This window comes from Ooceraea biroi, chromosome 9 (assembly GCF_003672135.1).
Source record: "Ooceraea biroi isolate clonal line C1 chromosome 9, Obir_v5.4, whole genome shotgun sequence".
Lineage (NCBI taxonomy): Eukaryota > Metazoa > Arthropoda > Insecta > Hymenoptera > Formicidae > Ooceraea > Ooceraea biroi.
Window position 1 is genome coordinate 6,542,983 of NC_039514.1, and position 15,430 is coordinate 6,558,412.

Sequence of the window (15,430 nt, forward strand, 5' to 3'; positions counted from 1 at the left end):
TGTCACTATCATTTTGTTAAAGTAAAGAGAGTAAATACATGAGATATATCATATTAATATCTTTGACATTCCAGTTCAGTGAAGTCTAGCGAAGTGTGTCGTTGTTAGTAATGTCGGATACTTTCAAATAAATATTTCTAAAGGAAATTCCACTGTCAATCACGGTAAATGTATTTAACTTTAAATTACTTCCACTACTTGTGAAAAGCATGTCTTTCTACATCCGTACATTTTAACTATTGACGCAGCGGCAACATTAATTCCTGGTTTATATCATTAATACCAATAGTCGTATTCTAATAAAAAATTTATGAAAAATGTAACTTGCAGAAAGATTTATATTAACTTTTGTTTATTAATCCTTTCCTCATGTGTTAGTTAAAGTTTAACAATATACAATAAAGTAAGCGTTTTTATATTGGAGTACTAATAATTTTATTTCAGGATATAATCAATGATTCATCTGTGCATAGAAGGAAATAAATCTCATCGCATGCCATTTGTAGATTATTAATTATAATATTTCAGTATAAATAACGAAAATTTTCTTATGCATTTACTACTGGAAGGATATCGGCAACCAATTCTTAAGAGAAAACTGTTTAATCACTACCCTGCTGCTTATTTTTGTAAAGAACAAACCCGGATGCACTAGTATTTTTTGTAGTGGGGCAACCGGAAAGTCCATGCGGATACTTGTAGCAAAATTCAAATGCAAAACTTTGCATAAAGTATTAATTTCCTACACAATTCGCACAAATCCTCTGGTGAATGCAATAGTTGTTATTTTACAGTATTTGTTTTCGCGCACGAATTTGTTAACACTGTCTTCCAACATGATCACCCATATCCGAATATCCCGAATTGAGTGATAACATTTAGCTTCAGCATTATTGCATTTTCATGTAAATACAAGAAACATCACTCGTTATGCAGTGTATTCGAAAACAAATTTTAATTTTTCCGCCGAAATTTCCAGCGCTATCTTACGTCTGGGGGGGGGATACTTTAGCATATATATACCCCGTACTATCCGTCACAATTTCAAATCAAGCAAGTAGTTTGACAGTGAATCATTCGCGATACAATGTCACATCGAGTAATCACAGAGGAACACAGCGCGGTCATAAAACTTTGTGTCAAATTAGGTGTGACGGCGACACATACAACGAAACTGATAAACCAAGCTTTCGGAACTACGAAACGAAGGGCAGCAATTCAGAACTTGTACGATGCTTTTAAAAAGAGAAAAGAATCCCTCTGTCGTTCCTGTTATAAGTATAATATTAAATACTACGACAAAATCCGTAAAGTTCATACTCGGAATACGTCAATTCCATGGTTTACTGCTCAATTTTCCCTGAAAAACCCTGAGCTTGAGTACGCTTTGGACGCAATTAAAAAAAACGATATCCATGGCCGAATCGTGCCACGCAAGCTGACCATAGAACAGAAGCAGGCACGCTACGATTATTGCACGGATATTATTAACACGTGCAGGACAAATCGCGGATTCTTGGATTACGTCATCGTTGGATGCAGGACATGGTTACCCGTGAACGGGAGTCAATCACTAGACAAGCCAGGAACATCGAGGCAGGAGCACACTTGTGTACAGAAGACGTCGTTTGTCTGTTTCTACGATTCGAGAGGCGTCATACTTTGTGAGGCCGAAACGATATTTACGGAAGAAGAAATTAAACGGTCTTCGTATGAAGTTATGGAGAAAGTGTGGGCTGATATCAAGGAGTTTAGGTCAGAATATATCGTGCCAGACGAACTACCAAGATTTTATTTGTTGTTTGATGAATCACTTCACTCTATCATCGAAGTACGCAAATTTTGGGCTGACAATCAAGTGTGTGTTTTATCTCTGCCACCCCATTCGCCGGATTTATCACCGTGCGACTATTTCATCTTCAGCAAGATTAGAAGAAAAATGTCGAATCAAGGATTACTTAATTATATATCGTTTGCAGAGGTAATTATAGAGATCGTGGAAGTAATATGCAATGAGAATCGGAAGCATTGGTGGAAGGATCTGCGGGAGCGGTTTGTAGGTAAATCCATCCATGAGTTGCTACAGCGTGCAAAGAAATGTAAGAAATTAAACGGGGATTACGTGCAGGATTATATGATTAGGCGGAGAGGCTAGCAATATAAACAATTGCGTGATTTTGTGTAAAAAATCAATTTTTTTCAATGTTTCGTAATTATATTCGTACGATATGTTATATAATTACGTTCGCCGTGTTGTATAATTAAAATGTCAAACGTATGCCTCACTTAACTATGTCAATCAATTTAGCAAAGGTGTCGTGCGTGTGGAGTTATGAAATTGTATTATTCTGTTTATATCACGTGAATATTTCCGCCGAAACTCCCAGCGCTATCTTACGTCTATCTGAGGGGTGGATACTTTGGCACATATATACCCCGTACTATCCGTCGTAATTTCAAATCAAGCAAGTAGTTTGGCAGTGAATCAGTCGCGATACAATGCCCCAAAGAGAGACAATAATCCCAAAGGAATACCGCGCTGTCATAAAACTTTGTTCGAAATTAGATGTGTCGGTGTCAAATATACGCAAAGTGTTAAAAACAATTTACGGATATGAATTATCACAGCCTACAGTTCGTAACTGGAAGAACCTTTTTTGCGCGAAAAGAGAAGACATCTCTCTTGCCTTACGTACTAGCGATTATACAAAATTTGATAATCTCGACATTATCCGTAAAGTCCATACTCGGAATATGTCAATTTCATGCTTTGCTGCTACCTTTTCCATAAAAGACATCCATGAGCTTCAATTCGTTATGATCGAAAGTAAAAAGGATGTGATTCATGGCCACATCGTGCCACGCAAGCTGACCATAGAACAGAAGCAGGCACGCTACGATCATTGCACGGACATTATTGACACGCACAGGACACATCCCAAATTCCTGAAGTCACTAGTCGTTGGATGCAAGACATGGTTTGTGAAACAGAGTCCATCACCAGTCCATCACGTGCCAGGAGATCAAGAGCAAACTCGTAAAGAGAAGATATCGTTTGTTTGCTTCTACGATTCGACAGGCATCATACATTATGAGTGCGGTACGTTAAGTGAGATAAAAGAAGAAGAAGTAGAAGATAAACAATTTTTGTGTAAATTTATGCAGGAAGTGTGGGATGACATATATATTTATAGGCCAGAATATAAAGCGGAAGAGCAAGAAACGCAAGGAGTACAACCAAGGTTTTCTTTGTTGCTTGATGAATCACTTCACTCTATTATCGAAGTACGCAAATTTTGGGCTGAGAAACAAGTGTGTGTTTTATCTCAGCCACTGTATTCGCCGGATTTGTCACCGTGCGACTATTTCCTCTTCGACACGATTAGAACAAGAATGTCGTATCAAGGATTAGTTAATTATACATCGTTTGCAGAGAGAATTATAGAGATCGTGGAAAAAATACGCAACGAGCATCGGCAGAATTGCTTAGATAATTTTTGGCAGCAGCTTGTACGTAGATCCATCTATAAGTTGCTAGAGCGTGCAAAGATCTGTGAGGAATTAAACGGGGATTATGTGGAGGAGGTTTGTAACAAGCAGTCGAAACATTTGCGACATAAAGAATTGCGTTCTTTTATGTAAAAAATCAATTTTTTTCGATATGTTATGTAACTAAGTTCGATATGTTATATAATTAAAATGTCAAACGTATGCCTCAATTAAATATGCATGTCAACCAATTTATAGCAAAGGTGTCGTGTGTGTGGAGTTATGAAATTATATTAATCTTTTCGTATCATGCGAATACTTTTATCGATAGATCCATCGTTTCTATAAAAACTTCTATTTATTACTGAAGCAGAATTTTCCTATAATTTAATTGTTCCAGTTGACTTATTTGAAATTTGAGTGTGCGACAAATCTATGTGCGAATATGAAACGGACGCATTATCATCAATATTACTTCATTTTTAATTATTAATACACATTAAAATGTCATTCGATAATCGATAAGAATATAGAGAATAGAATATCTCGAATATATATCGAATATCTCGAAACTTATACTTTAAAAGTTTAAATCTATCTCAACAGAGCGAAAACATATGAAACTTAAAGAACTCGTATGTTTTGTGAACTATCTTTTATAATGCTATGTCCTTTTAATAATACGATTTCTTTGAATGTTATACATGAAGGTATTTATAATGGGCTAATCAGTTTGCGCTCGTGCTCGATTATTTATTATATATATTTTTGTAGATAAAACATGCACGAGACGTAAGATTGATTCGTAAGTTTCGTGCATATCATAAGAGATATTTTTATTTATTCTAGAACATCGTTGTTGCGCTTTATATGTTTATAAGTTAGAACATTTTATCATATTATTTCACGTGTTTTACATATTTACTTATAAAACTAGTTCAGTTTGATTAGCGATAAAGATACATGCGTTAAATAATTAAATAATAATTGCGATCGATCTGAAATTTTAATTATGAAAGACATGTGTTTTAAGAATACTAATTGGCAAAGATCTGTAAAGCTATATATTTATATTATACATTATTTAGGAAAAGTTGTCTAAAATATATGTCGTAACAATAATTTTATGCGAAATAATTTTGATCTAATGTATGAACGTATGAATGTTATAATTCGTGTGTCATATATTACGTGTGTTACACGAGATAAATAAGGCAAGGACAAATAACCGATCGGCTAATTAATATTGTTTTGGATTGAGGTAATCGAAAATAACAAAGGATAGAGACGGCTTCCAAGAGACCGAGCAAACCGAACGCGAGTCCGCAACACGTAAAACGCGTGATCGTAGACCAATTAATTGTACTTTAGTCTATCCTTTCGAAATATATATATTTTACACTTATAGTAATTAAACAAACATGTTATTATTTTAAACGAACCTGTAATTGTGAATCACTTATTTATGTCGCGTTATGCTAAAAAGTAGTTAGCCGTCTAAAATGAAGTTAATTTAACAAGACTTACGTTTTTTCTTTCAGACGTTAACGTTTTCGAAGGGCATCATACATTACGGGGGGGAAGGATAAAGGACAGAAAAAAAGTAGACAGAAGTCTGGATTACGTTACTGACCACCGTCTTATTTCGCGCGTGCGCACTTCGCTCTCGCTAACCCCGCACCCCGAGCGCTCCGCCGGAGGGGGGTACGCGTTACGTGTTACGACTCCGTGGTTTCCCTGGTTGATAAACTGTCATCAGACATGGGCCGTATGTCACGTTACTGAACGATTTAATTGTCGACCGTGCGATGAAACTGCAGCGGCATGTGGTGCGCGCGAAGTAATACGTGAATTACTCGCGATTGGGTGACGAACGAGATTTCCAGGTCATGTTTCGCGACTGTAAACATTAACCCACATCAGGTCTTCCGTCATGAACGCTTAGTAAGTGTCCTCACGTTTTCGTCTATTGCAATTTTGTCGTCGTCGAGCGCGCTTAGCTTAGCTGCAACTTATCTCGTTGATAAGCGTGCGTGTGGTCGGCGCGATAGCGACACGAGAAGAAGCAGGAACGATCATTTCCTGCTGCAGTCCTGCTTGAGTAAACTATGCTAAATCAATATGGTAGTTTACAGGCCTTCTTTTTATTATATATATATATATATATAAATAGGTATCACATTGATTCCTTTATTATGATTCTTATAGAATTATTTTTTCATTGCATTGTTCTGAGGAATTAAAAAATGTGGGGACCACCGTCAGGGAAAGATCACTTATTTATAGATAAGTTTATAAACTTTTTCTCACTCTTATCAGTCGAAGCCAAACACTGATATGTTTCTATAAAATTTAATTGTTCAGTAACAAATTATACCCTCAGTCGTGTGATTGTCAATTGTAATTGTCAATAATTTTATGTATTATTTAATTAACGCTGCTTAGTGTTGGGTATTTGCTTTTGTCGGATATGTTGCTCAAGAGTCTCATGGAAAATTGTTTGTCCCGTGTACAGTAACAGAGGTGCAGCACCGGGTATATCAGGGAACGCCTTCGACTGCTGGGTTCAAAAGTCTAATCTGCACGATGACTCCGCCATCATAAAGATGCAGCATCAGTTCTGGGTGACGAAGCAGGCCCTGTCCCGGAAATTGGGGAAGAAGGAGGACGAGTGCATAATCGCTTCGGACGCCGAGCTGGACGCGAAGCTGGAACTGTTCCGCAGTATCCAGGAATCATGCTCCTACTTGCAGAGGGTCATCGACAGATACCAAGAACGATTGTGCAGTACGTTCTAACGACGCGTCTATTTTTATTTAATTACTCATTATTTTTCTAAAACAAATTTAATTAATGCGTGCTAATAAAATAATAAATTTTCCAGATCTAGCGCAGGAAGAGAACGCGATGGGGCGTTTTCTGAAAGACGCCGGGAAACAGGACAAGACTCGCGCTGGCAAAATGATGTCAGCGGTCGGCAAGTCGCTGTCTTACTCGGGCCAACAGAGACTCGCGTTGAGAGCGCCCCTGGGCCGCTTGTACCAGGAGGTGGAGACCTTCAGGCAGAGAGCCATCGAGGACACGTTGCAGAACGTGCAGGCGATGGAGAAGGCTCGCACGGAGTACCGAGCCGCCCTCTCCTGGATGAAGAACATCTCGCAGGAATTGGACCCGGACACGTCCAAGCAGCTGGAGAGATTTAGGAAGGTCCAGGCGCGCGTGAAGCAGTAAGTTCTCCCCTGCACATTTACAGAATTTAATTTCCTCAAATTGTTATGCGAGGATAATTTAAATTTAAAGCAGAATTAAGGCTTGGTTTATATTTAAACTGTCCTTGCATATTATTACTAAAATTATATATTTATTTACACACTTTTGCTTAAATTCGATAACGTATTTAGAAAGAACTTTGTAAAGAACTTGTTGTGTCTATTGCGATATAGGGGCAAAATAAGTTTTGACAATCTGGCCCTTGATTGCCTCCAGAAGGTAGACTTGCTAGCGGCGGCACGGTGTAACATGTTCAGTCATGCCTTAGTTTTGTACCAAACTACACTGTTAAATTTTACGAAGAAGTCCGCGCAAGCGTACTCGACGATAGCCAACAGCTTCAAGGGCTATCAGCGCTACGACTTCACGGTAGTGCGAGAGCTGGCGGAAACCTCCAGCAAACTGGCACAGGAGACCGGCGGTGACGACGACGCGGAGGACAGGGACAAGTGAGTCGCGATGCAAATCAAGTCTGCGACGCGATGCTCACGACACGATTTTTTGCAGATCATTTTTCGACATGGATTATCACGACGATGTCGAGGAGGCTCAGGAGGCTGCCGCGAACTCGGGAAGCGCGTCGAAGACGGACAAGCAGGACGAGAAGCTCTTGGACATAGAGAACGAATCGAAGGACACGCTGGTAGGCCTGGACGCGGCTGCGGACTCGTCGAGCAACGGAATCGCGGACGCCACTGACGCGGAGAACAGCAAGAGCCTCGAAGAGTTCTTCGGGAATCTGATCCTGGAGAAGAACGTCCGCGACGCTGGTGGGCAGCCGGTCGCTGACAAGGCCGAGCGGAACAGTCACTCCGAGTTGAGCAAAGCGTCCGGGGAGCGGAAGCTGGTGGACATATTCGGGGAGTGCGACGCGGACTTCGGTCTGGCCGACCTATCGTCCCTGACGTCCCTGACGTCCCTGACGTCGGACGACGCGCAGCAGCAGCGGTCGCTGAATTTCCTGGCGTCCGAGGGCGCGGCGCTCCTCGACGAGATCCTCAACGACAAGCAGCAGTGCACGAGCAGCAGCAGCGACTGGGAGGGCATATCGGGCGACACCTTCCTGCCGCCGAGCATCCTGAAGCAGAGCCTGGGCGACGCGGCGCTTGGCATGGGCCAGAAGGGCATGATGACGACCAACAGCACGGACGACAAAGTAAGTTGAAGCAAAATTGAAGTAGAAAATTCAATTGAATGCGAGGATATGAAATCTGAAATGCAACTGTCCTTTTCCTAGAAGAAGAGTAAGACCGGCAGGCAAAAAGGTAACTCGTGGTTGGACTTGTTCGCGGAATTGGACCCATTGGCTAATCCAATGGAGAATCTCCTCTCCGGTGATAGTAACGCTTCTGCTTAATTAATAACGCGTGACGTAACTTTGACGGCGCCGTTACTCGGAGATAAGTAACGAGACGGGGGGAGGAAAGGGCCGATCGAGCCGTCGTTTCTCATCGACGAGCGCAGCGTTTTCATTTGGTACATTTATATCAGTATTTTGCCGGAGTATTTTGTGCGAGACTCTCGAATTCGACATTCCAGACTTTTTTTTATTATTATTTCCAACGGAAATAATAATCGTGCGTAAGAGAATCAAAAGAGCTGTTTGAATTGCAGAATTTTTTCACGTAAACCAAAGATGCATACCAAAGATATAAAATGTAATGTTTATTGAACATTATTATTATTATACGCTAGTCATATTTTCTTTCAAATATAATATATATATTACAAGATCTTCGATATAAATAAATTTATTATGGAATTCTTTGTAATTCTAACGGACACGTCCAGAGGTGTGTGGAAGTACATCGCATATTTGTGTGATATTTACTTTCTATTTATTTCAAATTTTTTTTTTAATCGTCCCCTTCTAATTCTCTCTCTTTCTCTCTCTTTCTCTCTCTCTCGGTGCACATCTGACAATCCACAACATCCGAAGCCTCTGCTTGTAAACGAATGAAATTGCGAATTAATGCTCGTCAACGTATATCTCTCTCTCCCTCTCAATATAAGCACAAACGAATTTCACATATATACGTACAAATGTGTATATAACTCTCTTTTTCTCCATACTTAAGTTAAATAAATACTATGGACAGATTACAGGCACAGGCTCGGAAATGTCGTCATCTTCATCTTCACTGTGTGTGTGTGTGTGTGTGTCATAACTCTCTCGAGCACTTGTCAACGTCGTCAACCGAAGTAATCACAGTATTAACGCTAAAACGCCCGTAATATATATATACTTCAATTATAAAAAAGACACTTGAAATCATGATCTAAATCTTCGTTCGCTGAGGTTTTCGCTCCAGCTTTATTCAAGCGTCGTAAAATTGCGCTATGGCAGTCTTGACTCTGGAAAAAAAAAACAGGAACAGTGAGAATGAGTTAGAACTACTCGTAAACGCGGAAAAAAACGCTCCGCGATATATACGGTATCAATAACAGCGTAAACGCTTATCTTTCGTACTTCTCAAACAGCTGAGTATCTTTCGTCTGACGTAGCTGCTGCAAGATACGATAAATTCCTAATTCTCTCAGACGCGCTTGCCGTTGCGCGGCACCGGGCTCCTCCCTCCAGACTAGGTTGCACACGCAGAATATCGCTGCGACTTGTAACTTTACGTTGCTATGCATCTAAATCAAATATACACATACACGTATGGACGTATAATTCACGTACGATAAGCAAGTTAAGTATAGAATATATTTATCTAGGATTATCTTTATCTGGAAACTTGATAAATTAATGGATAGATAGAAACTCGAAACGGACAAATGCTTGATCAATTCTGGCATCGCTAGCCTTAGGACGTTCAGAAGCTTTCAGCCTCTCTACTCCGTCGTAGACGACAAATAGTTAAGTGAATGACTATGACGTATTATTAGCGAGGCAATTATTATATAAACTGATAAGCGGAACTTGGACGGGTGCAAACGCCTGACCGATTCTGTTTCACGTTTAGCGATCTTGTAAAATATTCAAAGTTAGTTTTCGTTACTCCGATTATTGCTGGACAATGAATCGCGTACGTGCCCGCGGACAAACTGTGCGTAGACAATCGCGATAATTACGTACACCGTGTATGTACCTACCATGTAATCCATCAGCTTCTTAAGCACGTCGTCGTTAGCCATGATGTGATCCCTGGCGCGATCGCCGTCGGCCACGTTCGCGAGGATGCAGAGCGCTTGCTCTTTAACGTCCGCCGGGTGTTCCGGGTCCTCGAGCACCAGGATGACCGCCTGCATCACGTGTGCGGCGTGCTCGCCCATGATGCGATCTATGTGAGCCTTAGTCGAGAGCAAATTTCGCAAGAGGCCCAGCGTTTTCATCAGCACGGCCAGTTCCGGATCCGCCAACAGACGGAAGATCTGATCGGTACCCAGGCACGAGAGAATTTGCGACTTTACCCGCTGCTCCGCTTGGAAAGCCACGTTCATCAGGGCCCAAATGCCGTTCAGTCGGAGCGCTGGGTCCGGCCGTTTAGTGAGGGAACACAATAACTCTACTCCGCCGGACTCGAGAATCGGCTCTTTGCTCGGACTAAACTCCAATAGTAAATTACACAAAGTACTCGAGGCAACAGTTAATAAATCATCTTCGCTTTCGCCTCTACCTATGGTACAATAATGACAACAGTATTAATAGTAATAGACCCAACCAAAAGCCGACACGATTAATAGAATACTAATAATGAAAGCTAGTTATAAGCACTGATCTCTTTATTCCTTCTTTTTTTTTCGTCCTATTTGGAAAATAATTCTTACAATATAGAGAGAAAAGAATAGGGAAGAGTGATTCATCTACACGCATGAAAAAGAAAAGTACCGCTACCGCTGTTTTTTTTTGTTTTTTTTTTAAACTCGCGTTAAGAGAAACTCGTTTCAGGTACGAGATCCGATCTCCGGGATCCTCTTATATACCCTAGCAAGATTTCTGCTAGTTCACCTCTCCGCGAGATTGATTGCCATTCGATCGACCTGGACGCAAAATTTGGAAGGTGAACTTTCTTTTTTTCTTAATGCGTGTATCTTTATTCGGCTACAGTCTCCTCGGCTTATTGTCGAGCAAAGAGATAATTAATTCACAGATATTGCACATGAATAATTTTTCTTTTCGATATCTCCGTTCGATTTAAAGTTCGTCAGTTCGAAAATTGATAAGGCTAGACGTATTATGTACACCCTGTATCTCACATGCGGTGCGTGCATGCAACATACGCGTCTCAATCTTCCTCAGTGTTTACTGTAGCGTGACCGACCGGCGTGCGCGAGACACGTAAATGCTTATAGTAAACGTATTATTTTACCCTCCAGCCCCTTGTCCGCTCCGTGCAACAACTGCATGAGTGGCCTCCACACTGCGTGATCCTGAAATGTCGTGCGGAGCTGCTGCACGCTCCTCGAGAGGGAGTGCAAGCATCTAACTGCGGCTAAACGAACGCGGGATCCACCGGGATCCTGGAGACCCGAGACAACCTGTTCCATCAAACTCTCCGTTTCGATAATACGCTTTCGAATGTCCTCGTCGTTGGCGCCGAGGGATGCGAACGCCCTGAACGCAGCCTGTCGCATGTCCTGCGTCAGCGTTGCGTCCTGCACCTGCGTGAGAAAACACTATTTACATGCGTTTGCATAGACGTCGTCCCGAAGACGGCGCGTCCAAGTAAAATAGGATCAACGATAAATTCTCGCGTTGATCGTATCTTACTTCACCCTTCGCGTTTGTCTTTTGTCGTAACGACGCTCACTTGCGGGTGCGGTCGTAGCAGCTCCGCCAGTGTCGGTATGAGGTGATTGCTGATGGACGCCAGGCGCTGCAGGTCCGTGTCGACCTCGGTGAGGTACGCGAGCGTCTCCGCTGCGGCAACGCGCTCGCGGGGTGGCCGATCCCGGTGGCAGAGTCGCACCAGGCAAGGTAACGCGCGGTACACGACTCGCGGATCGGTGGACGGCAGCGCACCGGCTCTGTGCATGTACGCGATACATCTCGCGGCCTCCAGCTGTATCAGCGAGCTCCTCTCGCGGCCCATCAGCTGACCCAGCGCCACGGGCACCAGTCTGCCGTTCATGGCGCTGCTCGTGCTGGCCGACGCGACCATCACGGACACTGCGTGATTCTGATAACACATGTTCGCCAGGCAGGCCAAAGCTGGCAACTGCACATCGGGCAACGGGGAGTCCAGTTGCATCGCCAACGTCTCTACCGCCCCGCCCTTGGACAGAGCGTTCTGCTCATCTGTTGTCTGACAAGCAATTCGCAGGTTAGTTCGCTCCCCTCGTCCCGTCCCGCTCTCTTTGGCTTGTGACTGATGACGTAGGACGACCACTTTTTTTCAAGCTTTGCTTTCGAGTCGCTTCCATTTTTTTCTCCAGGCTGTGCGATCAGCGGAATAAATTGAGGGGAGTAAATTAGGAGTTTAGCCTGGCTCGACTTGAACTTGAAATCGATTATTGGAATTTTCAAAAGTGGTCATTCTACTGGTGAATCAGATTTCTCAAGTCCTAGATTGTCAAGCTTCTTTACCTTGCACGCGGTCGTCAGGATCGTCGCGACGCAGATCTGACAGGTGACCGAACGACTGGTCAACGACAGCAATCGTGGCACCAAGGCAGGGTCCTGAAAGATGGAGAGTATCGGTGCCGTCGCGTGCTGGAACACCGTGCGCAGGCATCGCAGGCAGGCCTCGTTCAGCAGATCCAACACTCTCATCTTGCCGTCCGCGGGGGCCTCGGGGGTCGGTGCGATGAGCAGGACTTGCAGCAGCAACGGAACTACACCTAGATCTATGAGTGCCAGGACATGCTGATCCGTGCCTTTCGCCAGGGAACCCAGAGTCACAGCCGACTCCAATCTGATGCGGTCGCCGATAGTGCCGGATGAGTCTCCGAGCAGTTGCAGCAGTCTTGGCACAACACCCTGAGCTATGACCGAACCCTTTTGCCTGTTGCTGCCGATCACCGAGTTCTTGAGGCATCTGAGGGAAAGCGTTTGATCCTTACTCCTTCATCGCTTCCTTCGATGGGAAAAGGAAGACTTTAGCTTTTCCTTGTCAGCAGAATTTCATCATTGCGGACCTTGAGTGACTTGAAAAAGTCTGTTTAAATCCCCAATGCAAAGCTAAAGCCTTCCTTCCTGCTCCTTGAGGTTAGGCGCGATCGTCACACTCACATAATCGCCTCGAGACACTTCTGCGGGTCCGGTGAGTATAGCTCGTCGATGTAACTCCTCGAGCTCTCGATGTCCTGCAAGGTCGCGAAGAAGATCGTGAGATCATCCTGCCTAATCATCCTGCGCGGGTGGCGTGGGGAGGTGGGGGGAGGAGGGGGGAGGGGGAAGAACTCGCCAATTTCCCGTGCGCGAGATCGGATCGGTCGGACCCGCGATCCCGTTCATCGGGGGGCTTTCGCTCCGCGTAAGTCCGAAAATCCAATCCACTCGACTCTGTCCACTCGGACGTCGGACTCACCATGTACGGCTGCATCACCGACACCATGTTCGCCTCGCTCGCTCGTGCGTTCTCACATAAGTGTCCCGCGGAGAGTGTCCAGCTCGATCGGGGCCTCCCGACGTAGCAGCTGCCACGAGGAACCGTTAAACACAATCCCCGTCCGTGGTACACGAACACTCGCGAGCCCGACCGTGCGCTGCGCCGCGGCTGCGTCCCCGCGTTCTGAAATGGGCTCGCGTCTCGTCGCGCCAATGGCACCAACGCTCGCGCGAAACCGTCGCGATTGTCCCAGCAAGTTCGTTCGTTTTTAGATCGCTCTCTTCTAGGGGTGTCGCGCATGCGCGTTTCCCCTAGACAAAGCGCTCGCGGCCAATCGACGCGGGTTAGAACGTCCCGGAGATTCGGGCTGATATTCGAATCGAGGTCCCGGCAGCTTTGACTTTGCCAAAGCGGATTCTTTTGCGGATCTTTTTTGCGAAAGAAATTTCCCCGTGCGATTTCAAGAATGACGAGCGTGTGAGGAGTGCGAACGGTCGTGGGGACTCGACCGATGAATCGCTCGCGTACGAGGGACGCACGCGAGCGACCCGGCGAGGCTCGGGCTGACGATGATATTCGTGCCGAGAACTCGTGCCGCATCATACCCAATGACGTGGATAGAGGTTAAGTGCTCCGTGCTCGCGCCTAACGTGTGCAAGTAAATCGAGTCGTCGGGCGTATCGGGCGCACTTCTCACGCCGAGAGGGACGAGAAACTCGGGGAGATCATGTTCGAGATCACGGACACGCAGAGTGAGTACGGGAAAGAGGAGGAACGGGCCTTGGGGCGGTATCGACCGGCTTCCTATAGGCCTGTGAATAATTTCGAGGCGACGCTCGGTCGATCCCCGAGCTAATCGCGACGGATCCGTTTCAGAGATCGGCGTGGGGCTGGCGGGATTTGGAATATCCTTCCTGTTCCTCGGTGTGCTGCTGCTCTTCGACAAGGGCCTGCTCGCCATCGGAAATGTAAGGATGCTTCACTTTGTTTACGTCGAGCCTACGTTGATCAGTACAGATCGTTCAGACTTCACTGCTCTTTGCAGCTCCTCTTCATATCAGGCCTGGCGTGCGTCATTGGCCCATGGAGGACTCTGAACTTCTTCTTCCAGAGGCACAAGGTGAAAGCCAGCGTCTCGTTCTTGGGTGGCATCTTTGTCGTCCTCATGGGGTGGCCCATCGTGGGCATGATACTGGAGACCTACGGCTTTGTATTGCTGTTCAGGTACGTCTCGTTTTGTAGATTCATCGTTCTACGAGTTTATGGGTCTTAAATCATCAATTTAACTTTGCTTACTTTCAGTGGTTTCCTACCGGTAGCGATAAACTTCCTGCGACGAGTACCCATGCTAGGGACCGTGCTGAACATGCCTGGTATCAGTCGAATCTTGGACATGATAGCAGGTGACTCTAACAGAACAACTGTATGATAACTAACGTAACGCATCGTGAGGGCGCATCTTTTTTTTGTACATAAATCGATCATGCATCCATCGTTCCATATATTCTTTTGTGTCATTCCTGTTTTAGGAAAATCTCAGTTATCCGATACAGATCTTTGTATAAAAACGTAAAAAAATAATTTTTCTCTGTCAGATGCGAGAAACTATCAGTAAGTCTCTAGATAGATTTGTATATTTTCACTTTAAATATAATTCGTACGTGTGCTACCTGATTGTGAATCGAGGGTACGCTCAATCTAAGTCTAAAGCATTCCAGAAAAATTTTTCTACAGGAAGGAACTGGCAATCCGAGGGAGCTTTTCTCCCCCTCGAGGTACTCGCAAGTATTTAGAAGTATTCACGTATTACGTTAGATAAAATAATATGAGAATGATGTACCCTCTTCTTCTTGATCGGGTAATAAGTGTTTGGAATAAGATAATAGGTGGACCTACTTAATGTGTATTAAACGTGTCAAATAAAATGTAATGGGATTGAGCTGGATACGTTCGACTTGCATTAAAAAAAAAACCGTGCAAAAATTTGCAAGAATGATATTGACGTAGGAGCGCATCGGGAACCAACTTTTAGATTAAAAAAAAGCGAAACGTTAAATATTTTTGTACTCGACTAAATCCTCCAAATTTGACGAATCTAATGCGGCTGATTGAATAAATGATTCGTGCGATTTAGCACTTGCTACGAAAAAAACGAAAACCCGACTTTCTTGGCATCT

At 44.0% G+C, this 15,430-nt stretch overlaps 4 protein-coding genes across 5 annotated transcripts; 3 read left to right on the plus strand and 1 right to left on the minus strand.

Moving 5' to 3' along the window:
• Positions 1–1,077: 1,077 nt before the first annotated feature.
• LOC105285548 (mariner Mos1 transposase) lies at positions 1,078–4,900 on the plus strand. Its single transcript, XM_011349796.3, has 2 exons — positions 1,078–3,100; positions 3,195–4,900. Exon 1 carries the CDS (start codon positions 1,088–1,090, stop codon positions 2,153–2,155), a length of 1,068 nt encoding a protein of 355 aa, XP_011348098.2. The 5' UTR covers positions 1,078–1,087; the 3' UTR covers positions 2,156–3,100; positions 3,195–4,900.
• Positions 4,901–5,170: 270 nt separating this feature from the next.
• Positions 5,171–8,583, plus strand: LOC105285545 (islet cell autoantigen 1). Of its 2 annotated transcripts, none has more exons than XM_011349792.3 (6): positions 5,171–5,433; positions 6,005–6,276; positions 6,374–6,716; positions 6,933–7,208; positions 7,267–7,915; positions 8,000–8,583. In XM_011349792.3, exons 1-6 carry the CDS (start codon positions 5,423–5,425, stop codon positions 8,114–8,116), a joined length of 1,668 nt encoding a protein of 555 aa, XP_011348094.1. In that variant the 5' UTR covers positions 5,171–5,422; the 3' UTR covers positions 8,117–8,583. The 2 variants fall into 2 exon arrangements, with proteins under 2 accessions (XP_011348094.1, XP_011348093.1); XM_011349791.3 differs by having other exon boundaries at positions 5,172–5,433; positions 7,997–8,583.
• Positions 8,584–8,619: 36 nt separating this feature from the next.
• LOC105285546 (armadillo repeat-containing protein 8) lies at positions 8,620–13,455 on the minus strand. Its single transcript, XM_011349794.3, has 8 exons — positions 13,233–13,455; positions 12,935–13,008; positions 12,290–12,740; positions 11,514–12,008; positions 11,073–11,364; positions 9,856–10,379; positions 9,230–9,396; positions 8,620–9,114 (listed from the first exon to the last, which is right to left on the minus strand). The coding sequence occupies exons 1-8, from the start codon at positions 13,257–13,259 to the stop codon at positions 9,078–9,080; spliced, it is 2,067 nt and encodes a 688-aa protein (XP_011348096.2). The 5' UTR covers positions 13,260–13,455; the 3' UTR covers positions 8,620–9,077.
• A 135-nt stretch (positions 13,456–13,590) lies between these two features.
• LOC105285544 (vesicle transport protein GOT1B) lies at positions 13,591–15,200 on the plus strand. Its single transcript, XM_011349790.2, has 4 exons — positions 13,591–14,005; positions 14,130–14,221; positions 14,299–14,477; positions 14,556–15,200. The coding sequence occupies exons 1-4, from the start codon at positions 13,981–13,983 to the stop codon at positions 14,680–14,682; spliced, it is 423 nt and encodes a 140-aa protein (XP_011348092.1). The 5' UTR covers positions 13,591–13,980; the 3' UTR covers positions 14,683–15,200.
• Positions 15,201–15,430: the final 230 nt, after the last annotated feature.